This window comes from Moschus berezovskii, chromosome 27 (assembly GCF_049115385.1).
Source record: "Moschus berezovskii isolate FMDL1 chromosome 27, NW_MosBer_1.0, whole genome shotgun sequence".
Classification (NCBI taxonomy): Eukaryota; Metazoa; Chordata; class Mammalia; order Artiodactyla; family Moschidae; genus Moschus; species Moschus berezovskii.
The window spans coordinates 40,307,234-40,334,656 of NC_142486.1; the positions used below are offsets into that span (position 1 = coordinate 40,307,234).

General features: G+C 56.1%; 1 protein-coding gene across 14 annotated transcripts; it reads right to left on the bottom strand.

Moving 5' to 3' along the window:
* Positions 1–572: 572 nt before the first annotated feature.
* On the bottom strand, positions 573–27,368 carry TBC1D24 (TBC1 domain family member 24). Of its 14 annotated transcripts, none has more exons than XM_055409254.2 (10): positions 27,239–27,368; positions 10,455–10,567; positions 8,552–9,623; positions 7,984–8,001; positions 7,369–7,527; positions 6,159–6,222; positions 5,120–5,215; positions 4,656–4,878; positions 4,097–4,247; positions 573–1,334 (listed from the first exon to the last, which is right to left on the bottom strand). In XM_055409254.2, the coding sequence occupies exons 3-10, from the start codon at positions 9,517–9,519 to the stop codon at positions 1,232–1,234; spliced, it is 1,782 nt and encodes a 593-aa protein (XP_055265229.1). In that variant the 5' UTR covers positions 9,520–9,623; positions 10,455–10,567; positions 27,239–27,368; the 3' UTR covers positions 573–1,231. The 14 variants fall into 14 exon arrangements, with proteins under 14 accessions (XP_055265229.1, XP_055265234.1, XP_055265228.1 ...); XM_055409259.2 differs by having other exon boundaries at positions 10,444–10,567; XM_055409253.2 differs by having other exon boundaries at positions 27,235–27,364.
* Positions 27,369–27,423: the final 55 nt, after the last annotated feature.

A 27,423-nucleotide genomic window follows, 5' to 3' on the forward strand; every position in this document is an offset into this window, starting at 1 on the left:
CTGACTGAGAGGCATGTGGTTTGGAAAAGACACTGGTGATGGTGACTTCCGTAGCTTCCAGGTAGGAGTCTCATTTCGACGAGCATGACTATTTCTAACACTGAGTTTTACACTCAGGGATCCTTGCCATTCTTTTATTGTTGGCTGTGCCGCACAGCACATGGGATCCTAGCTCCCCAACCAGTGATTGAACCTGCGTCCTCTGCATAGGAAGGGTGGAGCCTTAACCACCGGACCACCAAGGAAGTCCCAGGATGCTTTCAATTCTTGTCCTAGGAGTTTGGGCCACAATTCCTGATGGGCATTCCTCACGTTTACAGAGGACGTCCATATGCCGGGAGCTACGAACAAGATCTGTCAGGGGAAGCCTTGGTTAGCACCACCCAGGGCTGCAGGGTATCTTCCTCGGCGATGGAGAAACTTCTCCTGGTCCATCACGGTCACGTCCAGCGCCTCCCTCAGGAACTCCCATCCCTCTGAAATGTTCTCCTATCAAATACTTCACAGTGATGTTGATCCATTTGTTCTCGTTAACTTTATTTAGGACTCAAAATTAACACCGACCAAACATATCACTGAATCACTTGTTTTTACTTTTTCCAAAGTTAGATTTTCCCTTCACTGCTACATTCGATCACCACACGTCTTCACGAGGTCCTGGGAGTTCTTCATTACATTCACTGAAATGTCCCAGTCCAGTGACCCATTTTCCAGCCAGCGATCATGCTACACGACAAGAGGGTCAAATTATTCACGCGACTCTTTCTTCTTTTCCCTCTTTAGCTTGTTAACTTCTGACAAGACGTGTCCTTTGCCACTCAAGGTGCTTCAGGGTGAAACCCAGCAGGGGAGGGCTGTGTCTTTGCGTGAAGACAGAAACAGGGATGGGGACAGCACGGCCTCATCACTGGACGAGATCCAGCCCACAGGCTCCGCCGACCAGGGTAGTGTCTCATGGGGAGCCTGGTGGAGTGGCCAGTCCTGGGCTTCAGTGACCCAAGGTGGCAGCTTTTGCTAACTGGTGTGTCCCTTGTCACAGTATGTGTCTGCTGACTCTGCTTGCTTGGCCCCAAGCACAGTGTGGACGAATTCCCCATGGTCAGGTGAAAAGAGTGGTCTGCACACGTGGGAAGCATTTCAGCGCCAGTCACAAGCCACGTGACCTGCACCAAACTCTGAGCACAGTCTGACATGGATATAATGAAGAACATAAACTCCTTTCCACAACAGGTCATTTTAAAAAATGCACATGCTTTCCTTTCTGCCGAACTTGATGACATCGGGTGAGGCACTTCACGGTGTGTCCAGCACTCCTGACTGATCTGGTGACTTCTCTGTGCAAACAGGACATGGGGAGGATGGTGGGGAAGTGGGAACACGTGTGACACAGTCCTGGATGGCCTCATTATGGCAATGTGTTTCTAAAATCAGTGTTAGGCGAATTTGATGACATTCAGAATTTAATTAAAATGTGGGAAAATATACAGTTGTAAAGATTAGATCTGTTCCTACAACAAAAATCACTACAGAAAAACAGGGAATCTGAATATAGACTGCAGTTTAAGTTTCCAGTGAGTACTAATATTCATTTCGTGGGTTTCACAAATGAGCTGGGAGTGGGTGGGGGGGGTGTTGGTCAGGAGCACATTCCCTCCATGAAACTCCTCTGTAAGTCTAAAATTATTTCAAAATAAAGCAACAAAAACTGAATCTCCTAAATACAAGGTATGTAAGGAGATTATTATAAGGGCTCTGTAGCTTCAGGAAATTGATAAATTTGAAGACCCTATGAAATCTTCAGAATTTTCTAAAACAAGTTGCCCTGAAAAACTGAAAAAAAAAAAAGAACGTATAAAAATAGGAAAAACTGAATACTTATTTTAATTCAATAATTAAAATGGAAAAACTCATAAAATACAATGGACTTTTTTAATATAAACTGTTTTAGGAAAATGGATTTTCTGAAGCCTTAAATGCATATAGTCTACTTTGATAATGAACTGGTTTAAACTATGTTCAATTTTTTTCTTAAAATATATTTTCAAATGTTTCTAGAAAAACAAATGATAATTCACTGTGCAATTCCATAAAACTTTGGCTAATTTTTAACAAAAAATGCTAATAATAATCAGGAAAACATAACAGAGAATGTCAACAAAATAAATTATACTCTATTTGGGAAGACTGAATATCAGATAACAAGGACAGTAATCAGAATAAAAAAATTGAAGATGATAATCACACATACCTTTCAGTTTAGCAGAAAAGTTAGGGAGAAGATACGAAATTCAAAGAAAGCAAGTATCGTGCATGCACACACAAAGATCTCATGGTACAGAAATGGTGACTCATCAGCTACCACTGCCGAGCTGGGTGGAGGGGGGGCCTGGGGCAGTCTCAGAGAATCCCGTGGAATTACTCAGCAGGAAAACTTCTGCAGCTCAGTAGGTTCACCGAGGGGCATGGAACGGTGTGCCTTCAGCTGCTTCTGAAAGGCTGTGCTTTGAAAAGGCCTTTGATGTTCTGTGACAGGACTGACAAGCAGCAGGTGAGCTGGGGCAGGGCGGGGCACCCGGGGAAGTCCCTCTGGTTGAAGAAACCAGACTCGGATCCCTGCAGTTCACACAGCTGTTTAATGAACACCGAAGCACAGGTGAGGGCTGAGGGGGTTCAAGGAGGGGCAGTGAGGGCTGCGGTGTCTGGGGAGGAAGCTGCCCCCTCCCCCAGCACCTCTCCCCTCTGAAGGCCTCTCAGCAGCCCTGCAGGAATGGCAACGCATGGTGAACAGCCCCCTTTTACAGTTGGGGAAACTAAGTTCCAGACAGGTTCACCAGCCTGCCCAAAGTCACACAGGGTTCCTGGTGTGTCCTTCCATATTGCTGCCGGGCTCGGTGGAGATCTGAGGAGGTGGGCAGGGAGGATGCACGCCCCGTAGGAAGAGCACAGGTGGAGGGGGGTTGGGGGGAGGCGCATGGGGCACCAAGGGGGCAGGATCCCCGGACCCGGACCTGGCATGTTCACATCTCTCCTCCCTCTGGGTGGCCAGGTCCTCAGGACCAGTTGAGGGAGTCACAGGTGGAGGGCCACCCTGCCGGCCCAGGCGGCACTGAGACGGACACACAGACGGTGTGTCAGGAAGGTCCCTGTGGCAGGAGCTGGGAGGGTGAATGGTATCAGGTGAGGGGAGGCGGGATAAGACAGCACATGTGAGGGGTTGGATGGGACCCCGGGCCAGGTCACTGCAGTCAAGTGTGGCCACGGCAGGGAGCCTGGGGAGCTAAGGAGGCCCGGAGCTGGAGAAGAGGAGGCTGCAGAAGGCTCCGCGGATCCAGGCTTCTCCAGGCAGGGCCCAGAAATACTGCTGGCTGGTGTGGGGTCAATCCCAGAGGCCCTTCCAGGTGTAACTCTACCCTGAGGCCCAGCAGAGCCTTCAGGCTCTGCAGAAACACAAGGACACGCACCTTCCCCTCCGGCCCTTGGCTCTCCCTGGGGAGGGGCCCGGAGCCCTGCACGCAGCTCGTCCTCTTTGCTTTCACCATCAGAGAGGGGCCCGGGAGAGGAGGGAACTGAGTCAGAAGCTCTAGGCAGATGCTCCTGCCAGGAACAGTCCACAGGGTGCCTGTGGTCTCCTGGGACCTACAGCCCGGGGCCCCGCCCACTGCAGGCCAGCAGGAGCTGCAGGGCCTCCTCGGGAGATGCCCAGAGGCACCAGCAGGGGGAGCCACAGGCCCACAGTTGGCAGGCTCTCCCGGGCCCAGCACCCTCTCACGAGGTGGGGGGCGGGGGCGGGGGCGGGGGCGGGGACTGAGGCTCAGGGGCCAGAGACCCTGGCCTCCCACAGGCACGGGATGCCTGCCCAGAGGCCGCCAGGGTCTGAGTCCAGGACGAAGGAGTAGCAAGTACGGCAGGTCTGGGAGGGCCAGCTGTGGCCGTGGCACCACTGCCGAGACCAGCACTGTGCCCAGCTGCACCCTGATGGCGCCAACAGATGTGGGGGCTTCACTCTCCACCACCTCCCTGAGGAGGGGCCCAGGTACCCCACCCCACCCCCCTGCCCCCCGTGCCGGCAGCAGCAGCTCGGTCACCATTGGCTCACTGGATGTCAGGGTCCTGGAAGCCCCAGGCCTCCACTGCGGCGATAAGGAAGTTCTCAGAGCAGAGGGGTTGGTTGTTGAAAGTGTCACAGTGGCCCGTGCGGCCCCGGTTCAGGTCCCCGTCGATGTACAGCGCCTGGCCGCCCCCTCCACCTGCGGGATACTCGGTCAGTGGCTGCCCTCAGTCAAGTGCTTCCCCCGGGGACCCTCCTCGTGCTCCTGAGCGTCTCCCTTCAGACCAGGCGAGTCTTGGGCCAGCCTTGTCCAGCCCTGCCAGAGGCCTCTGTAAAGCCATGGGGCTGCTTTCTACTCCAACCTGTCCCCTGTCCCCCAGCATGCAGCCTCAGGTCCCCACACTCCCCACATGCCTGCTTCACCCCCAATGATATGCTGCCTTCTTTCTCCCATTGTAGGGGCTCTGCTTGTCCCTCAGGTGAGGCACCTACCACCCAGCTCAGCCAGGACTGGCCCGGGGCTTCGGCACCCATGACCCTGTACCCTCCTCCCAGCTAAGTGACCGTGAACAGGCAGGAGCCGCTGGACGTGGAAGGCAGCGCCCACCTATGATGAGGCAGTCGCTGCCCCCCGCCATGAACAGGGACTCTGTCTTGGAGGGCAGGTTGAAGTGCCGAGTAGCCAGGAACGGCGAGAGGCGGTCGGCGGGCTCAGAGGACACAGAGTAGCTGGGGGAGGGTGGAATGGTGGCAGATTCCAGGGACGCGGGCTTGGTCAGCTCTGGGTGTTTAATGACCACCCACTCGTAGCGCTGGACCTCGGGCTGCAGCTGAAGACAAAGGCTGGTGTGAGGACTTGACCTGCAGCGCTGGCTCTCCCCCAGGGCTTGTCGTCGGAGCCCAGCATGAGGACCCGAGCCGGGGGCCGGAGCCGGCGCACACCACACCTCAGAGGGCTGCCTGCTCTCGGAGCCCGCCTCTAAGGGTCACACCCAGCAGGCGACGGGGAGGCGCGTCTGGAAGTAAGCAGGGTCACGTGAGGGGGTGACCTCCCGCGGGGGGCCCACTCACCCTAAACACAAAGCACTCTCCGGTCCCGAAGAAGCCCAGCTTGCCCCCAAACTTGTTTCTCTCACTCCAGTCTGTTGACAGGTAGGCGCCACACACCTGGGGAGGAAGGCCCGGGGGAGGCTGCATCTGGTGCACCCATGGAAGCCCCCCAGCGCCCAGGGCAGCTGAGAGCTGAGGCTCAGTCACAGTCCCACACCCTGACCATCGGAGGGCCAGGGCTGAACGGGGCACGGTAACGTCAGAGTGCAGCACGGGGGGTTGGGGGGCCAGCAGGGCGCAGGCATGGAGGCTGCCTTGGCCACTGTCGGCTCCTGGGATATTTCCATTTCCCACCTGGGCCCGGAAGCCTGGGGACAAGCCCGTGTCCACACTCCGACTATGGGCATCAGCCCAGAGAGCCTCCTCAGATGGGAGCTTCCAGGAGGCACCTGCTCAGGAAACACTTCACAGGCCTCCTATCAGCCAGCAAAGTGCTTGATTTCACCATTAGAGTCACTCCTCCGAGTGGTTACGGAGGTATCCGACACTCGGGTCACCTGTTGTAACAGACCCCCGGGCTCCTCCTGGGAGCCGGATGCAGGGTCTGAGGCTGAGGAGACAGTCCGGCAGGCACAGCTGGGCGTCTGGGAGCCACCACAGCACGCAGAGGCTCCAGGATGGAGGCGCTCACTTTTCTAGACATGTTAAGTACGTTCCAGATGACAGCCACTGCAGAGAGCATGGCTCTGAGAACTACCTGCCGGGCTGGAGGAGGGGAAGGCGCCAGCAGACTACCGCAGGAGACGTGGGGCCTCGCTCACTGACATTTCCGCAAAGCTCCTCCAGATTGCCGGGCTGCTCAGGCTGGGGGTCTGGACCCCAGGGGAAATAGGGAGGCCCTGGGAACTTGGGGGGTCATGTGAGGAGGCTAGATTTACCTCTCTGTGGAGGGCAAGCCCTGCTCTGTACCCCTAAGCCCAGGAAACCTGGGTGGGGGCTACTAGGGGACACCCACCCTCCCAAGAGGCTAGGAGCCAGGGTCCCCCTGGCTGGTCCTTACCTCCTTCTGCGTAGTCTTGATCAGCAGGACAGTGGGCTCTCGTCCTTCACACTGGAAGTAGAACCTAGGGGCAGAGAACGCCCTGGCCAGTCTGACAGCAGCGCCTGCCTCTGCTCCCATCCCTGGCTGCCTCCCCCAAGCCGCTGCTGACCCTGGCTGCCCAGGGCAGACAGACCTAACACCTGCCTGTCCTCCTCTCACAGGAACCAGGCACACAGCTTGGATGGCAACACCTGGGCTTGGGCGCTTCTGCCAACAGGGAGCCCCAGCCAGGAGGCCACAGGCCAAGTGGTCAGGGCCCTGGACATTCTGCCCTGATGTGCCCAGAGGAGAAGCAGCAGGACAGACGGCCCCTAGCAGACAGCCATGCGCCAAGTGCTTTGGGGAAGCCAGAACCAGAGGAACAGGTCTGTGCTCCAGGAAAGCTCGGAGTGTTCTTGGGCGCTGGCAGCACCGAGGAGCCAGGAGGAGGCCTGAGGCCACTGCTGTGCCAGCACAGGTGCCCAGGGTTTGGCTAGCATCCCTCCGTGGGCCTCCTACACCACAGAGGGGGTGCTGGCTATGCCAGAATGTGTTGGTGGCACACGATGGTGCCCGCCATGTGGGCTGGGCCCCTCTGTCTGCATTGCCCGTGACCCAAGGCAGAGTGCGGGTCAGAAGCCACCTGAGGCTCTCGGGGCCGCGACTGGCAGACCACCCCAGGGAGACGGGGTGCCTCGGGGGAAGCCTGCCAGAATCCCCTGGACACTGGCCAGGGCCCAGCACAGCCCACAGGGCCAAGACAGACCTGGTGTGGACAGGTGAAACGGGAGTGGAAGAGCAGTGTCCAGGGCCGGTTGCCTCCAGTTGTCCTGAAGTTCTGTAAGCTCGGGGGTGGGGGAGTCTGCTCCTGACCACCACCATGCCTGTGTGAGGCTGCTGAGCCCTGCATGTGCTGCAGTGACCCTAACCCTAACTCTTGCAGTGGGGGTGGCCCTGGAGTGAGAGATGCTCAGACAAGGAGCTCCCAAGTCTAGACCCCAGGAAAAGGCAGGGCCTTGCCCAGATGCCCGTGTCCGCAGGCCTGGGTCCAGCCCGACTGTGATCTACAGGACGTGAGGGCAGGATGAGAAGCTGGACAACCCCACCCCTTCTGCTCCACCTGGCCCTTGGAGTCCAGACCCCATCACCTCTAGGGGGCAGGCCCAGGGCCCTGCCTCCAGAGCGTTACCTGGTCAGGCTGTACCCATGCTGCAGCGAGGAGAAGAGCAGGAGGGGCTGGCAGAGGGCAAACCGCTCAGGGACCCACGACCAGATGTCTCTCATCTCCTTCACACCGACGATCTCCGAGTGGAAGTTGTCTGCGTGAACAGCCAGGTGCACGAACTGCCTGGGGGAGTGGGCAGAGGTCAGAGCAGAGCTGCAGCCCCAGCCCCGGCCATGTACCCTTCCCCCTCCCGGGAGGGGCGAGCCTCTCGTGGGAGCTCAGCCGAGGGGACTTCTTACCTGCAGAGCCAGGTCAGAGCCTGGTCCTAGGTACCCTCAGGAGGGCACGGGGTGCCGGCCCTGGAGTCCTGCTCCCACCCCGCTACAGAGGGGACAAAGCTCAGCCCAGAGGCGGGAACGAAAGCCCCCTTTCTCTAAGAATTGGGGACAGAGAGAGTCAGCTCTGGCGAGACAATGCTTCCAGGCCAGCCAAGCACCGACAGCAGACAGACAGACAGACGGGCTTGAACATCAGCCAGGCTCTGGGGCAGCACTGCTGAAGCCAGCCCTGAGAGCCGGAGCAAGCAGCCGGGCCGGAAGACAGAGAGAAGCCAGGTGTGGAGATACGGTTGAAACCTACCTTTTAGAAAGTGAAACACTGAAAAACAGGAGGAAGCAATGGACATGGAGAAGAGGAAGAAAAATAAAACAGACAAGGAGAGGTTAGTGGCAAGTACGAACACCGAGGACACGCCTGCCTCTGGCCCATGAGAAAGGCTTCCACACCTACAGCCGGGGCTCAGTGGCGGCTGCTGAGGTCTCAGGACACATGGGCCCTCCCCAGGCTGGCTCCCCACGTGGCTGTGCTCGGGACGGGGGGCCACCAGCACGGGAGCCCGGAGCTGAGGGGAGGGCAGCAAGAGCAGCTCCAGAGGGACCTGGGGAGGCCAGCCTGGCTCCCCACTGGGCCCGCAGGCACCATTGTCAGCTCCAGCCTCCATCTCGGCCACAGGCCCCGCGCCCACAGCTGCCCTGGCCACCTGCAGCTGCGCCAGGCAGGCCCTATCTCCTGGCTGGTGGTTTTCTGTATGCCCACGGAGGGCTTACTGGCCAGCCGGCTGGCCGAGCTCAGGCCCCAGGCCCCCAGGGCGCTTCCTCACAGGCCCCGCCCCACCTGGGCCCCAGAGGTGGCCCCGTGGCCTGCCTACCTCTTCTGCTTGACAGTTATGCCCTTCTGCTTCAGAGCTTTCTCGTTGGCCATCTGCAGGAGCTGAATCTCCTTCCGAGAGAAAAGGCGGATGGCAAATGCCTTCTCCAGCAGTTTCTCGGGAGATACGGTCTTGGCGATGTCCCTGACAAAGGTGCGGATGTCCTGCTTCACGTTGTCCGACTCGAGCGGCTGCCCCGCCCTCACCTTGTGGAAGAACTTGAGGATGGCCAGCGCCACGCGGTACAGCACCTTGTAACCCTCCACCAGAAAGACGTCGAAGACGCGGGCAAAGTAGCTGAGGGGCAGCTCCCCGAAGAGCCAGCGCTGCCAGTCCGCGTACACCTGCAGGACATCCTCCGACACGGCCACCATCAGCTTGTGGGCCGCCTGGCAGTACTTGTTCACCAGGTCCCCGAACGTCATGCAGGAGGACTCGAAGGCCAGGAAGCTCTGGTCTACCAGCTTCCTGCTGGGGTCGTTGCAGGCCAGGATGCGGCAGGCCTTCTCGAAGCACTCGGCCTCATCAGCACTGTAGTGCAACAGCAGGGCCACGATGGCAGGCAGCGCGGGGCAGAAGGACACATCGGGGAACTGGTTGCTGATGCACAGCAGGATCTTGCGCACAGCACCCTCGCCTTTTGAGTTCAGGCAGTAGCTGGGCACCTGTGTATTGTCCACAAACTCAGGCAGGGGCAGGCTGGCACTACTGTGCTTGCCCACGATCTTGCCGATGATGTCTCTGTACACGCTGGCATCGGGGGTGACTGTGCGGCAGGGTATGTCCCGGATCAGGCGCTGGTACACCTGCCCCCGCAGGGCGTAGCTGCGGGCCCAGTAGCCCTGGCGTGCCAGCTGCTTCAGCTCCTGCAGCTCCGTGCAGCTCAGCTCCTTGGGCCCCAGGTCTGGGATGGCCGAGTCCATCTTGTCTCTGTCCACAAAGCAGTTGTAGGCTGGGGGGTGCATCATGCAGGAAGCGCCCAGGGTTGGGGGATGGGAGGGGGCAAAAGGCAGCTACATCCACCGGCGCCCTCTCCGAGGCTTCTTGGCTAACCTGTCTGCCATCCCATGCCCTACAGGATTAAAAACCATGCTTAATAACACACGTGGCATGAAGGTTTACATTAAAAAAAAATGTCTGTTTTAATCTTTCTACAAAGTTATCAGTAGAGCTTCCCTTTAAGATAATTGGATATTCCTGAGAATTCACTACGAATTCTGGAGCATAGCTTCTTTTCATAGGGTTTCTGTGGGTACTGGGAGAGGTCACACAGGCTCTGGGTCATGAGAAAAGGCTTTGAGAGGCTGACTCAGCTATAAACACCTCTTTGCTCAGGGGTGGTGGCCTGCCTGACCCTCACTCTTCCATTTGCAGCCTGGCGGCCTCTGAAAGGAGCCACTGGTCCGGAAGACCCCGGGAGGTTGCCAGACGCTGCGTTCCAGCTTGCACAGGCTCACAGCCTCCGCCCGGCCGTGTGTCATGAGCAGGACACACACCTACTCTGCCCCACGGTCACTGGCCTGGAACCTGGATACCGGCTCCTAACTTTCTAAAAATAGCAGCTAAGCTGCAGGCAGGCATTCCACAGAAGAGTCACTGGTGGGAAAAAGACATGAAGGTGGAGAAATAAATGGAAGGCGTCACAGCTTCAGGATCAGAAATTTCTGGAATCAAATGAGCAGGAGGCATTGGGGGATTTGGTACCATCTCTCCTTTATGGGCATCTATTGAGATTCCTGTAGACACTTTTTTGAAACGGGTAACAGGTGCTATTTGAAACTCCAGCTGCACATGGACAGCAAGATGGAAGTACCGCTCGGAAGTCTGCCACAGTCTGATGTCTGTTTTTGTCAGAGGCTACTGTCCTCAGCACAGAAGTACTAACCACGCACCTCAGACTAACCTTTCTGCCTGGGATGGTACACTGTCTGGAGATCTCACAAAGGTTTGTTTGCCTCAGTGATCTTCAGTAAATGATCACAGCATTCCTGTTTTGCTTGCATCAAGAACATTTATCTGAAAACAGAAAAAGCAAGCAACACTTTACAAACAGAATGGAAAGAACTGTCCGGTAAACTCTGCGTGTCTTGAGAAAGCACCTTAACGTGGTGGGCTGTTTTTTTTACTGAAGGATAACTGCTTTACAGAATTTTGTTGTTTTTTTAATTGTTAAAATATACACGACAAACGTTACCATTTTAACCATTTGTGAGTGTACAGTTCAGTGGCATTAAGAACATTCACAAGGCTGCACCACCATCAGCATCATCTCTGAACTGTTTCATCTCCCCAAATGGAAACTCTGCCCCCATTAAATACCAACTCCCAATTCCCGTCCTCCAGCCTCTGGTAACCACCACTCTGCTTTCTGTGAATTTGACCACTCTAGGCACCTCGTATTAGTGGATCACACAGTATCTGTCCTTTAGTGTCTGGTTTATTTCACTGATCATAATGTCCTCAAGGTCCATCAATGCTGACAGCATGGATGAGAGTGTGAAAGTTAATGTGAAAGTTGCTAAGTCGTGTCCAGCTCTTTGCAACCCTGTGGACTGCAGTCCATCGATTCTCCAGGCCAGAACACTGGAGAGGGTAGCCTTTCCCTTCTCCAGGGGATCTTCCCAACCCAGGGATTGAAGCCAGGTCTCCTGCATTCCACGCGGATTCTTCACCACCTGGGCCACAAGGGAAGCCCAAGAATACTGGAGTGGGTAGCCTATCCTTCTCTAGCAGATCTTTCCAACCCAGGAATCAAACTGGTGTCTCCTGCATTGCAGGCAGATTCTGTACCAACTGAGCCATCAGGGAAGCCCATGTATGAGACCTATTTTTGCTGCTGCTGCTGCTGCTAAGTCGCTTCAGTCGTGTCTGACTCTGAGCGACCCCATAGATGGCAGCCAACCAGGCTCCGCCGTCCCTAGGATTCTCCAGGCAAGAACACTGGAGTGGGTTGCCATTTCCTTCTCCAATGTGTGAAAGTGAAAAGTGAAAGTGAAGTCACTCAGTCGGGTCCGACTAGTAGTGACCCCATGGACTGCAGCCCACGAGGCTCCTCTGTCCATGCGGTTTTCTAGGCAAGAGTACTATTTTTAAACGACTATTATTTAGAGCAGTTTTAGGTCCACAGCAAAACTGAGAGGATAGTACAGAGGTCTCACATTCTCTCTGTCCACGCAGGCACAGCCTCAACATCATCAACCTTCCCCACAGATGAGACATTTGCTACAACTGATGAGCTTAAACTGACACATCACCGAATCTATGAATGAATGAGGATTCCTTCTTGGTGTCATACGTTCTATGCGTTTGGACACACGTAAAATGACATGTAACCTTATTATAGTATCATAAAAAGCCCCACCTGTTCATCCCTGTCCCCTGCAACATCAGAACTTCATTCCTCCTTATGGCTGATAATATCCCACTGTATGCACAAAACACGCTTTGTCTATCTGTTGACGGACACCTGGGTTGTTCCTACCTTTCAGCTGTTGGGAGTAATGCTGCTGTGAACACAGGTGAGTGTCTGTCCAAGTCCCTGGATATATGTCTTTACAGGGACTTTCCCACAGAAATGAGGTTTTGTTGACAACATCCATTTACCTCGTCCCATTGGAAGAGCCTTGCTTGCAGCAGGACTAGGTGCCACCAAAGCTGGAAATTTCTTCCCCAGAAAAGAACCCCAAACAGCAGCTAGTCTGTCTGCTCTGTCCTGGGAAGGACAGCAGTTAGGGACCCCCGTTTCTCCAGGCTGCAAATTACCTATAGAGTCTCATCCTTCACTCTAGGCTCCGAGCACACTAACCTCTGGAGGGACCCCAGACCTATCCTGTTTTCTTGAATAGAACCTACTCCTCGTCAGGGCAATAAACATGTTTATAAACAGCACAAGAGCTGGGCAGGACAGTGCCAAACCTCACTCAGCTGGCCTAAGATTCAGGTTGAATATTAAACTGGAAACTCCAAAAACGGTTATTGTACCTTGCAAATCCCTTCAGAAAGGACCTTCAGGGAGAAGCAGGCCAACGCTCTGTGTTTTGTTTCCTTGTTGTTTTTGGCTGTGCCGATGGCTGGATCTTAGTTCCCTGACCAGGGATCAAACCGACGCCCCCTGCAGTGGAAGCACCCAAGCACTAACCCTGAGACCACCAGGGGAGCCCCCCACAGTTTTATTTGTTGCAACAAGTGGCCGGGGAACTCAAGACAAAGACAGGAGCAGAAGAGCCCAGAGGAACTCTGGATCCCTGGAGGCCTCCTCCCACCTGAGAGCATGTAGTATTTCTGGAGAACGGCAAACAAAGTTGTGCTGACCTCCTGAGGGGTCAATGAAGCCAGGTCCCAGGGTAGCTTTTTGTCTGGTTTTTACATGAATCCATAATCACAAAAACATCAACTCACACAAAATTACAGAGTACAAACGTACAGTCCTGCTTAAGTTACCTCTCAATCCCACTGCCTCTTCTCCCTAAGGCCACCACCCTTCACATCTGAGTTCATGAAGCTGCTTCCTGCATGTACGTGTGCACACGTTCACAGCACACACTGGCTGCGGGGAGAGGGAGGCAGCAGCCAGGAAACAGACCACAGTCACCAGGTGGGACCCTCACCTGGGCCGAAGCCGCAGCCTCCTCAGCTGTCCCTCCCGCGGCTTTGGCCACACCATCCACACCGTCCACGCCGCCTGGCCAGCAAGGGACACAGGCCTCACCTGCTCTCGCAGCGCCCAGCGCCCAACAGAGGGGCCCGGCCCAGGAAGGCAGCCGTGCTCCCACCGTCACCTGGTGGGCAGTCGTAGAGAAGGCAGGTCGGAGATCCGGCAGGGAGCGAGTCAGTCTGAAGCCGCTGGGCCAGGCTCCGAGTCTGCCCTGCCGTTGGCTGGGCTGGCCTCAGGAAAGCTGCACCTCCTCCCTGAACGCAGGTGCCGGTCTCTAAAACTGAGCCAACGAACATAAGCCCGGCTTGGGCCCTGAGCCTCGAACGGCGCCTGTGGGTTCTCCGCCCAGCGCGCTGGCCGGGCGTGGAGATAGGTACAGCCCACTCTCTCCCTCTGGCCCTGCAGCAGTGCGGGGGCAGGTGGCCACTCTTCCTGGCCAGCAGGGGCCCTGGAAAACCTTTCCCTTGGCCTCAGGAAGGTGAGGGAGGGAACAAATGCTAATCACAAACTCTGCACTCGCCCTGGGGCCACCCCACCCCCAGTCTCAAGTTCACTGCAGAGGGGCAGGGCAGGCAGCTCGTGGCAGCTGTCCATCAGCCCGCGGGCAGGGCCACCCGCCCGGCTCCTGGCCTCGGACCATAGGAAGGAACTCTGAGTTTCTGCCCCGAGTTTGGGCCTAATCTGCAATTCTGGGCAAACAGGAAAAATTCCACTCCACTTCCTGTTGGACTCACAAGAACAGCTGACAGTGGTCCTTTCGGACAGTGGGGATGCCACACAGCGCATCCAGAGAGTGGTGGCCACTTTAGGGGGAGTCGTCAGGGGGTATCCCCCATCTGACCGGAAGTGTTGAGATGGAAGCTGACAGAAGAGCTGAGGAAAGGCCGCTCCTGATGAGAACAGTGAGGGCCCCGAGGCGGGAAGGGACCAGGGTGCTGGAGGAGGGGAGGGCGTCCAGTAGGCCGGGCACAGTGAGACACGGGGCGGGGGTGCAGAGGAGTCCGGGTTACCCGAGTGTGGGGGGCAGGGAAGGGACGCGCCCCAGCAGCCGCGACTAACAGCTGACTGCCGTGGGGATGAGCTGCGCCTGCACCCTGAAAGCACTCTCCCACCTGGCACACCAGGGCAGGGCTCCCCGGCTGAGGGGCTCTGGGGGTGGGGTCAGGAGGGCCAGTGCGGCTGCAGCCAGGGTTCCCCCAGGGCCCTGGGAGGCACCTGCTCTCTTTGGGATGGTCCCTCTGCACTTGAGACTCCCTCCTCCTGAGACTGGCCCTGCCCGGCACCCCTCCCCGCTGGTGTGGCTATTTCCCCACCCGGAAGCCCCTCCAGTCACTGTCACGCCTTCCCTCACGAATAGAGTTCAGGCTTCCTAATGGAAAGCAAGTCTGTCTTAAAAAGGAAAAAATAAAGCATTCGGTGGGACTCAGGGACCTCTGCTCAGAGGGTCAGGACCCCTCTGCAGCACTCGGCTGGCGGCCCCACAGGCCCTGGGCCAGGCAGCTTTCCTGAGGAGGGGGTTCCGGGGACCATGCTCCAGCCGGGAGCAGCCACGGGAGCCTGGCTCTGCCCTCCCTGGGGAGCCCCCACTCCCCAAGTGTGCCCACAGGAGGAGGGAGGCGGCATTGGGTAGGAGGCGCCCCGGGCCCCCTGTGCCCGATGGCTCTGCTCCCAGATTGGGAGTGGGGCAGGGGGCGGGTGGGGGAGAAAGCGGTCATGGGACGAAGGACAGAGACGCACAGGGACCCCTCCCGCCTCCTTCAAGGGCCGCTGGACACAGACTCCATAGTGGGCTGCCGGGCAATGCAACCTCATCCGTTTCCTTTAGTCCCATGCAGGCAACTTCACAGTGTGGAAACAGGTGCAGAGAGGGCTCTGGCAGCCCCGCACAGGCAGAACCCAGCCAGCAGCCTCCAGAGCAGGCCTGCAGCACGCTCAACGCATCCCCTCAGCAGCGCAGCTTACCTGGGGGCAGACCCGCCGCCCCCATCCTCAGGCCTGGCTCCACATGCCACGCGGCTCCAGCCATGGTCGGACGAGTCATGAGACATGAGATCTCTGCCTGCCTCACCTTCTAAGTGGGGAATGTGATTCTCCCAAACAACTGGATTTGAAAAAAAACAAAACTTGCGTTCAAGTGACAAACAGACTCCTATGTTAAGTCTGGGGAGATTCTATCTTAACCACCTAACCACACTGGGTGCTCTGCCCCCTTATAAACTTGCCACTCCGGGAGTGCCCAGCACCCCCCTTCCACCCTCTTGACTCAAACTTTTATTCGTTTTACCAACTTCTCCATAGCCGCCTGTTCTGGGCAGGGCCCCGGGGACACAAGCATAAAAAACAGCTCTCCAAGAGACCAATGGTCACAGCACCGCAGTGAGACGAGAGGCCAGCAGGGCGCTGACCACCCAGGAGGGCACGGACTCCGCGTGCATGCCAGAGGGATAACGACCCCAGGGTGTGTGCCGTCGGGGATGGGGACAAATGCAAACAGGGGGGCTCCTGGGAAGTGGGGCAGGAGCTGTCATCCCCACACCAGGGAGCAGAAGAGCCAAGGCAGAAGGTGACACATCAGATCGACATTTCAGAGAAAACCCTGGTGGACCAAGGAGGAAAGAGGGCAAAGTCCAGAAGCAGAGGCAGGACGAGCGGGGGTGGACTCCACCAGACACGCTGACCTGGGGGTGGGGGACAAAGGCCCCAGCAGTGAACAGAGAATGCTGGCCCAGGGCTGGGGCTTGGGTGGGGTGGAGGAGGCGCTCCCTAGGGGGCTGTGAAGATCTCAGGCTGGAGAAACTGCGCTGCTGTGCTGAGGCCCTGCCCAGACACCCAGCCGTCAGCCCTCACCCCCACACTGGCCCCTGGACTCCTCTGTCATCCCATGGGCTTCGCACATGGCCCCTCCACATACCCAGAGCCCACCAAGGAGCCGACTGCGGCCCAGCTGGCAGGAGACAGCCCTGCGCAGAGGGAGGGGGGTTCGGATGCCGCCCGGTCCCACTGACCCCTGCCCAGCATGCCTGCCCAGGCCCCACGCCTGTCCTGGCAGCAGGAACAGCTCAGGTCTGAGCTCCCAGGGCTCAGCCTGGCCGGGCCTTAGTCACTGCACCACAGGACAGCGAGCGGCAAGGCTGTCTCAGTTGTTCCCTCCTCACGGGACATTCCCCGCCTGTTTACTGGGAGTGCGGTCAGGAAACAGAGAAGGAAGAGGAAGGAGGTTGGATCCAGCCCTGCAGACTGCAGGCCAAGGATGGGGTGGCAGACGGGGAGGCGGGCAGCGAGGCACGCGGTCCCAGGCCCAGGGAGTCCCGCATGACCAAGAGACCGGCGCTTCTTGGGCAGTGTCCCCAGCAAGGGCGGGCAGGGCAATGAATCCCTGACACCTGGTGGCTCCACTCCAGCCCTTAGGGCGTGTGGGGCATGGGTGAGAAAGACACAAGACCGGTCACTGCCTGAAAAGAAGATACCCAGGGGGCCAGGCAGGAATGTGGCAGCAGGACAGCGAAGGGCAGATGGCCTGTGCTGGGGGTCGGGCATGCGGCTCTGCTCCCAGGGTGCTTGGGTAGAGGGGCAGAGCAGGGGGCACGGCCCAGGACGTCTGGACCGGTGAGCAGGGAAGAGTGGGAGGAGCTCTGAGGCAGAGAAGGCGGGGACGGTGGGTGTTATCCCAGGGGCCTCCACTAGGACAACCAGAGGCGGGTGAGGGGGGCCTGGGCGTGGCGGGTCTGGAGCAGGATGCAGCTAAGTCTGTCCAAGCCTGACCTCCTCACGGCAGGCCCAGTGCGCCAGCTGCCCACGGGCAGACACCAAGGAAATGCTCAAGCCCACTCCCGAGTGTCTGCTGGAGACCTCGGGGACACAGCCTCAGGACTGTCAGGGACACAGGGGGAGGACACTCCTCTTCCGGCCCAAGGCCTCAGCAGTCGGATGGCCCCCACTCTGCGGGCCCACCGCCCGCTCCATTCCAGTTCTCGGAGCCCCCCTCTCAGCTGCCTCACTCAGTCAGCTCGTCGCTCAGTCGTGTCCGGCTCTCCGCGACCCCGTGAACCACAGCACGCCAGGCCTCCCCGTCCATCACCAACTCCCGGAGTTCACTCAGACTCATATCCACAGAGTTGGTGCCTCACTACAGGCCATCAAAGGTCAAGCAAGTCGGCCTGGCTCAAAGCTCCCCAACTTCAGCTGCTCTCTTTCTGAGCTGGCCCACACTCTGTCTATGGAGTGTTTCTCTCTAAATAAACCCACTTCTTGTCTCTCATTGAATTCTTTCTGTGATGGGACATCAAGAACCTGAGCTTCAGTAAGTCCTAAGACCGGGTGTGTGATCTCAAGCGCCATGAAGGGAGAGTGATAAGGTAAGAAAACGTTGAGAGTTAGGTCTTGGTCCGAGACAGGCTTGTGGGATGCCCGAGCCAGGCATACCAGGGAGGATGCTCCAGCGATGTCTGCCCGCTTCTGTCAGGCCTGTCAACCCCAAATGCTTTGGGGCTCTGATCGGGAACCTAGCTCTGGACCAGAGGGATGGCAGCCGTCGGCCTGGTCTGCTGCAGGAAGGTGGCGTGGAATGGCTATGCTCAGGCACGTCTGACAGCAGGGCCAGAACAGGCCTGTCGAGGCAGGATTTGATACTCCAGACTCTTTTCCTTGACTCTGACGTTTGTCTCCTACGTTCTACATTCACTTCTGTTTCATATCTTGCTTCTCTTAACCCCAGAAGACCTGTGTGACTGCCAAGACGGACTTCTTATTGACAAGCGCTGACCCTTTACTTTCAACTGACCAACTCCTGCTCATCATAAACACCGCTGGGGACACCTTCTGTGCCGTCCCTTTGCAACAACTTTTCAGGCGCTGATGCCTGGTTGGAAGACTTTTTTGGGAGGGATAGCATCTAAGATCTAAGTGCAAATCTTGATCAGACTGAGCAGCTAGACACATCACCTCGGGCTTGGGTCTAGAATGGGTCGGTCTAGAATGGGTCAGGCTGCGTCAATCTGGCTAATATCCCTCTGGGCCATATACTCCAGGGTTGGGAAAGATTCAGACAACAGGAATTTTAAAAAGTACCCTATATTCAAATTTTCATGACTCTGTATCTAGGCAGTGGAACCCAAAAGGAATTTAAGGCATGTCTAGCTCGGAGGGATGACTCTAGGAAAAACACAGAGGGCATTTTACTGACTCCCACTATGGGACCATGCAGTAAGCTGAGTGGGGTATGAGGCCATCTCTGAGGCAAGCCCACAGTGGAATTACCTTGTGAATGCTACTGACAGAGACAGCCAGCCACATGACTGAGCGCAACGTATCAGGTGCTAAAGGACACACCCACAGGCACTGACAGCTCCAAGGGACCCAGAGGCCAAAGAGCAGGCGCTGGCCCAACTCCTGGGACCCCACCCTTTCCCCAGACTGCTGAAAGAATCCTCCACTCGTTAGCCTGTGGTTACCCAGTCCATAAAAGCTAACCAAACCGTATTCCGAGGCCCCTCTCACCTTCCGAGATAGCCCACGCTCTATGAGAAGTGTTTTTCTCTAAATAAATCCACTTCTTACCTATCACTCTGTCTCTCACTGAATTCTTTATGTGATGAGACACCAAGTAAGCTTCACTAAGCTCTGAAACCAGGTGTGTGATCTCAGCTGGAAAACCATGGATTTTGACTGGGTTCCAGTCCTAGTACGTGGATTCAAGTCCCAAGCTGAGTTACATAGTTTCAGTTGGAAGAAACTTACAGTAAAACCTGTTAATTATAAAAATGTTAAAAAACTTCAACAGGGACAGGATGAAAAGTCCTCGGTCTTCCAAGGGAGACTAGTGGAGGCTTTCAGGAAACACACGAACAAGAATCCTCGTCCCTAGAGGGACATGCCCTTTTGACTAAGCACTTCATAGTCCAGTCTGACCCAGACATCAGGCATAAAATTCAGAAAGCATCTGCTGGTCCTCAGGCTCCAATGAATGATTTGTTTCAATTGGCTTACTCAGTTTTCAATAACAGGGAGTTGTCTGAAAAGGCTGAACACACCCAGAGAAATATGCAAAAGACCCAAATGATGGTAGTGGTTTTGTCCATTCAGGGACTACCAAAGGGAAATCGGTTTTTCTGGTGGGCCACTAGGCCCAGGGGTACCCAGACAAGAGCAGGGTACCTTGTGTAGACAAAAGGGGCACTAGGGGAGGATTGCAATTTATGTGTCCTTTGCAAAAAGCCAGGGCATTGGAAGAGGGAATACCCCAGATGCCAGAGAGTGACATGGGCCTCCTGGTCACTGATGGTTTTATAGTCCGAAGACTGAAGGAGAGGACCTTCCTGGTGGTCCAGTGGCTAAAACTCCATCTCCCAATACAGGGGCCCTGAGTTTGATCCATGGTCAAGGAACTAGAGTCCACACGCCACAGCTGAGAGTTCTTACAGTTTCATCAAGGAGGTTCACAGAAAGGCTATGGAAGCAGTTACAACAATTTCACATCAAGATGATGGCTATGTGAGCATTCCAGTCCACACTGACTTAAAACAAGGAGCTGTCCTGCCCCCGAGGCCCCAAGATCAGGCATCCACAGATTTTGACACCTTCAAAGGCAGAGTCGACGCCTCTGATCAACTTTGAAGCAGTTACACAAGACAGACCATTGCCCTTGTTTTCTGTGAGAATATGGGAGTAATATCTCTGAGAGGGTAGAAACAGGAGGGAAGGGGGCAGGGCACAACCTCAAAACCCCACACCAGTACTCCTCCCACTCACCAGCCAGTGAAATTACCCACCCCTCTGAAAACCGACAGCCCAATATCCCGGCGCTGTTCCCACCTTCTGAGTTGGCCCTCACGGTCTGTGGAGTGTGTTTCTCTCTAAATAAATCCACCTCTTACCTATTAAAAAAAAACCAAAAAACCCTCCCCAGCTTTAGAAGCCTTTACAACTCTGGTACCTCATCTACAGCCTTGCCAGCCCCAGGAGCTCTTCATCCTGAGCACACAGCACAAACACCCTGACTGTCCCGGAGCGCTTCGCTTCCCCACTCCCACTTGTCACAAGCCCATCTGCCCCCCACCACGAGCCCTTTGGGGTTTTACTCCCTTGTCTGCTTGGCCTGACCCGACCCTCCAAACCTCCGCTCCACCACTCACGGGCTCCTGTCTCAGCTACTCGGCAGAACCCCTGTGAGAAGCCACCCTGATGGCATGCTTCTCTACACCCGCACACCAACCACAGAGGCAAAGTCATACCACCCCACTCGAGGACTCTGGAGCCACCTGGAAGCCCTCCACTTGCCTCCAGGCACCCTCTCCGAGCCCCACAGCAGCTGACAGCTTCACGCCTTCCACTCTCCTCGAGAACTGGGAGTCAGGCCAGAGCACCTGCTCATGTCTAACCCCCACCCTTGGTTCTGGATCTCAACTCTTAGAACTCTGACTCTCCTGCATCTCTAATGCTCCCTCTCTGGTTAGCCAGGCCCTCAACCCCAACCACAGCATCCGACACTCCCCTTGAGCTAAGTCGGTCCTCTTTCTTTTCTCCCTAGTCAAGTTTCTGGGGAGAGCAGCCTGCAGCGTCTCCGCCCTTGCCCTCAACGCCTTTACTGCCTGGCTGCCCGACCTAACAGACACCTCTGAGCTCTTATCTCTCTGACGCACACAGCTGACCCCACTGTGCTCAGCTCTCCTCCCGCCAGGTCTCCCAAAACCCCTCCCTCTCAGCCGTCTCCTCCTCTCTCTGGCGGCCACTGCTCCTGTCCCTCAAAGGTTCCTTTTGCAGAAGCCCATCCTCTTCTCGGCTTCCCTGAGGGCCCAGTGGTAAAGAATCCACTTGCAATGCAGGAGACTCAGGTTTGATCCCTGAGTCAGGAAGACTGCCTCGAGGAGGAAATGGCACCCCACTCCAGTCTTCTTGCCTGGAAAACCCCATGGACAGAAGAGCCTGGTGGGCTACAGTCTCTGGGGTTACAAAGAGTCAGACATGACTGAGCACGCAAGTCCATCCTCTTCTAAGGCTAGATTTCTCAGGTCCCACACCTCCAGGTGTTTTGTGAAACCTCCCAACCTTCACACACTCCCCGTGAAAGGCAGATAGCTCTGACCCCCAAACAGCTCTGCCCTGCTCTCCCCTTGAAACCCCCTCCCGTCCACTGGCCCTGCCCTCTTTGGCATTTGGCCCTACCTGCCCTCCAATGGTGGCTTCAGGAGTCCTGACAGTGGAAAGGGGGAAAGGTAGGACATGCTGGTTCTTCCTTCTCCTCTCAGGCAAATCTTCTTCAAATGCTCCCTCCTTCACCGGCCCTTCCAGACTCCTGACCCTGCAGGCAGGGCTGACCTCCCTGCCTCCTTCTCTGAATCTGTTTGAACTTGGCACGCCTATGTGACCTGCTTATGAATCCAGCTCTTCTACGCTACTGCAACTTGGAGCCAGGCATCTCACATCACAAACTCAGTGCACCCAAGGAGGAAGAAAACAGAGAAGGAGACAGATGGAGACTCAAGAAAATCGCAGACCACTTGGGCCCAAGAAGGAAATTTAACTCTAAACCACAGGGGCCATTCGGCAACTTGTCTGTTCTAGGTATGTGTGCTTCCCAGCAGGCATCCTCATGTGACGAGATGGCAGGCTGGGTTCTGCCTCAGCCCTGAAGCAGCACAGGGCATTTTTCAAATACTAGTGGCAACTGGCATTCCACAGTGAGTGCCAGTTACCGGGAACCTGATAGGGGGCCCTTGGCTGATGGCACACAATGGAGGGCACGTGCCAAGCATAAAGGGGTGTAACCACTGAGGAGGCATTAGTCACAGCACCGCAGGCCAGCTGGCTGGCTGGCCCGTCTGCTAGTACTGGCTGGAAGTTCAAATGCAGGTCTTAGCAGTGGCACCTGAGCCTATGGATGGGACCTGAGCAGGGTAAAGTCCTAACAGTATTAGCCACTCAAAAAGGTTCCCTGCAGGGAATTCCCTAGTGGTCCAGTGATTGAGACTCGGTTCTTTCACTGCCCTGACCCAGGTCTGATCTCTAGTTGAGGAACTAATTTCCTTCAAGCAAGCCATTGGTTTGGTCTACCCACAGACGGAGGCTGGGATTGCAATGGGGCTCCGCTAATTCAGGATCTTTATCTTCTGAGTTTAAAAGGTCCTCCCAGCAGTAGGTCTGAGAAAACACCCCCCAAGGGCACAGGAGATACCAACTAGCTGCATGGAATGAGAAGCAGGAGGAGGAAGCCCAGCTGTCAGAAGTTAGAATCCTGACTGGTCTGAATTCCAAGCAAGGCGCCGGTGACAGGCGTGTGATGGAAGGCTGGGCACACAGCAGGCTCTCAGCAAGCATCTTCAGGCGTGACTGTAGAGTGGGCTGGGAGGGAATCTTGCAGGCTGAATCATTTCAACAGGCATTCGAGACGCTTTCTGAATGCCACTGTGCTGAGTGCTGGAACATGAGGACACCTCATCGCTCAGCGAGCTTCAGGATATGGGGACATGGTGTACTGACCCTACCAACTCAGGTGCGGATGCTGTGAGGGAGAAGCACAGGGTGTCTGGCCCCTAGCCCACGAGGAAAGAGGTGCCTGGAAGCCTTGCCCCGCCAGCACCCGCCTGGCCTAGATCCTGAAGGCTAAGGCGGCCTGCACCCAGGAAGCAGCAGAAACAGGTCTGAAGAGCACAGCTACTTGGGGCCAGTAAGTGTCATTCATGGCTCATATTCAAAGACACTTCTATGCTCCAGCTTCATTGGCTCCAAGAAGCCACAGGGCCTGGGTTCACCGGGCTACCGAGAAAGGAGTATGAGCCTGTGTGCTGGGAGGTGGGGAAGGAGACGACCCGGGGAGGCAGGGAAAGAAAGTACAGGCAGGTGGAGTGAACACACACCTATGGCTCCCTCTAAGGCCCACAAGTTTAGGAAGGCAGGACCTACGCCTGCCAAGAAAGGAATTACAGAGGGTAATCAGGGAATGAGGACAAACGGATTCAAGGGAAGACGGAAGGGACAGAAGCCAGGAGAGCTCTTGATGGGACTCAGGTAACTGAGCTTCATTTAGAATGCTACACAGCGAGAGGGTTTTTATTGGTAACAGAATCACCCATCAGCAAACAATTGGTATCCAATTAAAATTGTGTAACAATTAGGTGGACACACAGTTTCAGGTTATGTGAAACAGGCCAAGCCATGTGTAGTGGCTTCTCAATGGCCTGTAAGAGGAGAGCGCAGCCTGGGCGGGCTGGAGGAAGAAAGCACGACCGCTCACATGTGACCCCTGCCAGCAGCTCCGTGGGCAATATCCAGGGGAGATGGCTAAAGTCCAAGAGCCAGGCAAGGGACCGGGACTGCACAGGACAGAAGGAGAGCTTGTCTCCTGTGTCCCCCATGAGCAGGCTTCCTAAGAGGTGAAGGTCACTGTTAATAGCACTCATTGAGAGACCTGACAGCCTTGTGGGGCCCCGCGTCTCCTGTGGGCAAAGAGGAACTCCTTGTGCAATGCCAGCCTTTCCTTACCCTCTCCCGGCAGCCCCTTGGCGTGGGGACAAGCCTGGGAGGAAGTACTACACACTTGGCCTCTGTATCCTCAACAGTCCTTCCAAAGTCCTGTCGACTCTAACGCTGAGGCGCTACACAGAAACAGGTCCCGGGAGGAGAGCAAGAGGACCCAGAGAGTTCTTGGATCTCTCTCTGGATCTGAGAAGGTCTCTTTCCAGAGATCTAGTGGTGAGAACTCGCTGAGAGGACCAACCCTGAGGCTGGAGGAAAATGAGGTCCTTTGAGATGAGTGACAATCTGGAACTTTCTCAAAAAACAAACACATTTGACAAGAAGGCCCTGGGAATCAATTATAGGTTTTGTACCTTTGTTGTCTTACATTTTGCTGTTTAACCAACAACCTGAGGCTCTGTGACAGATATAAGAAGCCCACTATCCTGCCCCCATCCCCTCAGAAGGCAGGAGGCAATCAATCAGATTTTTGTTACCTTATCTACTCTGTCCTATGGACGTGAAGCACCAGGCCTCTCCAGTGTCAGTCTTCTTTCTCTCACTCCACACACACTCCTGGGAAGGCACATCCCACACCCTGGCTTCAGTGCCCACATAGGAAGGAGCTCTCATGGCTCCAGAGCAGTCTCTATCGAGGAGCTGTTAAGGACTCACAGCTCGGCCTCTCCACACCACCCGTCGTCACCCACTCTTCCAGCACACAGTGCAGCCCGGCCCTGCCAAGTCACCCAGCCTCAGTGTGTTCCCGAAGTCCTCCTCAATCCCTGGCCCTTCCCGTCCCCGCGGCCACCTGTCCTGTGGTCTTGCTCTTTCTTTTGTTCCCACCGGCCTTCCTCGGTGCTGGGCCTTCTGGTGTTCTGATAACCACCCCGACTCAGTGCAGCCTTCCACCAACCCACCCCAAGTCACCCATGAGGGCACAATCTGACCAGTCGCTCACAAACTCCAGATCCCTGAGTGGCTCCCCACCACTTTCAGGGCAAAATGCAAACTGGGGACTGGTACTCATGGCTCTCCTGACAGCCACCAGCCTAGCTCCCTAACTCCATCTCCGTCTCCTCACCCCAAACACCAATGCTACACACTGCCCTTCTTCCAACACCCGGGAGACTGCCCTGGTACTTCACAGACTGGCCTTTAGCCAAGAAGTCTCTCCCTCACGTGGCTGTTCTTAAAAAAAATTTTTATTTTTTGCCACACCATGTGACTTGTAGGATCTTAGTTCCCTGACCAGGGACTGAACCTGTGCCCTTGGCAGTGAGAGCACAGAGTTCTAACCATCGGACAGCCAGGAAATTCCCTGATATTCAAAATTTAAGTGCTTCTCAGGAGCCACCACCAAAGGCCAGCTGGACTCCACCCCTTTGTGCCCACAGCAAGCTCAGCCCACCTCAATGGGAGTGCCGCCCACTGTGCCACAGCTCGCTGACCTGTCTCCTCACTGCACCCTAATCTCCTCTAGGGCACAGGCTCGCTCAACTCTGTAGCTGCAGAGCACGGGGCACAAGTCCTCATCACGTGAAGTATGACTTGAATAAACTTGTGTTTAAAGAACAACGAAAATCATCAAATAATGAATTTAGGTTGGTCTTTAGTGAAAAGCCCAAGGTACTGCTTCTTTGATATCATCTCCATTTGGAGAGTGACACTTGAAACAGCCACTGAAACTGCTGCTTCGAGTTGAAAAGGCTCTCTTTCTTCCCTGGACAGAGTTGTCATAACAGAGAAGGTATGCTCAAACAGGTAAAACATTGAACAGGGTCAATGTTAAGTGCTTTTTTATAACCTGCTGATTGTCCTTATGTACTTCAAACCAGAAACCATCTAAAAGCAAACACTTAAATATGTCTTCTGAGATCGGCTCAGACTGCAACGAGACTTGGAAGCAACATGGTGTGCCCAAGGTCACTTGGTCGGCTGGACAGTCCTGGCAGGTGGGGTCAGTGACAGCTAGCACAGCTCATCTGCAGGTAAACTTGCAAATCCAGGAGGTGAATTTTGTCGTCATTATGAAAAGCCTGCTTAGATAACTAGATTACTTCTACATGCCCTGAAGGTCACCGTTGACCCAGATGAAAAGTACTGCACTGGTTTTAGCACCTAGTTCATTTCACCATTCTCTGTGAGGCAATGGGGGAGCAGAGAGGATTGTGACTTGGCCCAGCTCTGTTCACAGGGAGAGACTAGTTTCTAAACAAAGCACAGGCTCCTGAATAAGCACTGCTCCTACAGGTTTTAGCTAAGGGCTGAGAAGATTAAATGAGGAACAACCTTCAGGATAAAGAAAGCACGTGGTGGGGGTTATAGCACTGTTTAGAAATGGCAACTGTAATACCTTTGTGAGATTTCTTGATCTTTTCTTACCTTGCTTTGTTTCTCCCAGCATGGATCCCTTAAAAAGAAAAGAACCAAGCACACCTGACTTCAAGACATTTAAGTAAATGTTTAGAGGTGGCTACTATGTGCTGGGACAAGAAGATGGAGGGGAGCCCCCACGTTTAAGTAGGGTAAACCAGTATTCCTGTCAATAATGGAAATTTTTTTTTCCTCCTGTAACTGTCTACAAGTTCCTGCTAACGTCAGAGCAAACATACAGAAAAATAAGAAAAATCACTTGCAGGTGCTTCTACTGGCCCTGGAAAGGCAGACAGACTCCTCACTAGGAATAAGCAACTGGCCAAAGATCTCAAGATCAGCATCACAGCAACAACCACGTGAGGTGGGGACTGTGCCTCCCAGGCACACCGCTATCCTAACAGTCAACCCACGCCTCCACCGAGCCCAGTGGGTGCTCACACGGCCTCTGGCCTTTAGTGTCAGGCCAGCAGGCGGTGATCCAGGAGGCCCAGTGCTTCCTACCGAGTAAGTGTCCCCTACCGAGTAAGGCCATCAGGCCACAAGCACCCTTCCTGGGAGAGGATCTTGACCTACCCAGGCCCATCCCTGACCTCCAGCTGTGCTTTCTCAAGGCTGAGGAGTACAGTGCTCAGTGGCCCTGTGGAAACGCTTCTGTCCCCGGCACAGCCCAGCAGCCACCCGAGGGTACAAGTCACCCCAGACCCGCTGGGCAGGGCTCAGAGGCTGCGTAGATACCTAGGTGGCAGGCAGGCGGGGTGCCAACATGGAGCAAGCGGAGGGTCGGGACGGGAGCAGTTTGCAGGTCTTCCAAAACAGAGCGTGATCACAGAATCTGTTGCAGTTTCGAATCCAGAAGAGGACTTCCCACCCCGCAGAGCCCGAAAGCGCCCGAAGGAGTACCCCGGAGCCAGCTCATTCCCACCGCCGCCTCGCCGGAGCCGCCCGCTGGACCGACCCCTCCGGGATGGGGGTCCCGCGCGGGGCCCAGGCCCGCTCCGGTCTCACGTCGCGCCTCGCCGAGCAATCGGGCCGCGGCGCAGAGCTGGGAGCAGTGGGCAGCGCCGGCCGCGGGCCCCGGACCCCCGACCCGCGCCGCGGCCGGCCCCCGCTCCCCCCTCGGTCAGCACGCCCGGGCCGCGGTGACAGCCGGCCCCCCGCACCCCTCGCGCCGGCCTGCCCGCCGTCCCCGCCGCGCACCTACCTACCCTCCTGCGGCGCCGGCCACGAGCCCACCTCCGCCCGCCGCGCCGCTTTCTCCTCAGCTCGCAGCGCGCCCCGGCGCCGGCGCGTCTGCGCACGCGCGCGCGCGGCCCCGCCCCCGCCGAGCCTCGGCGCCTGCTGCCCACCCGCGGCGCCCGCGGGGCTCAGGACTCGGCTCCGGGCATGCGCG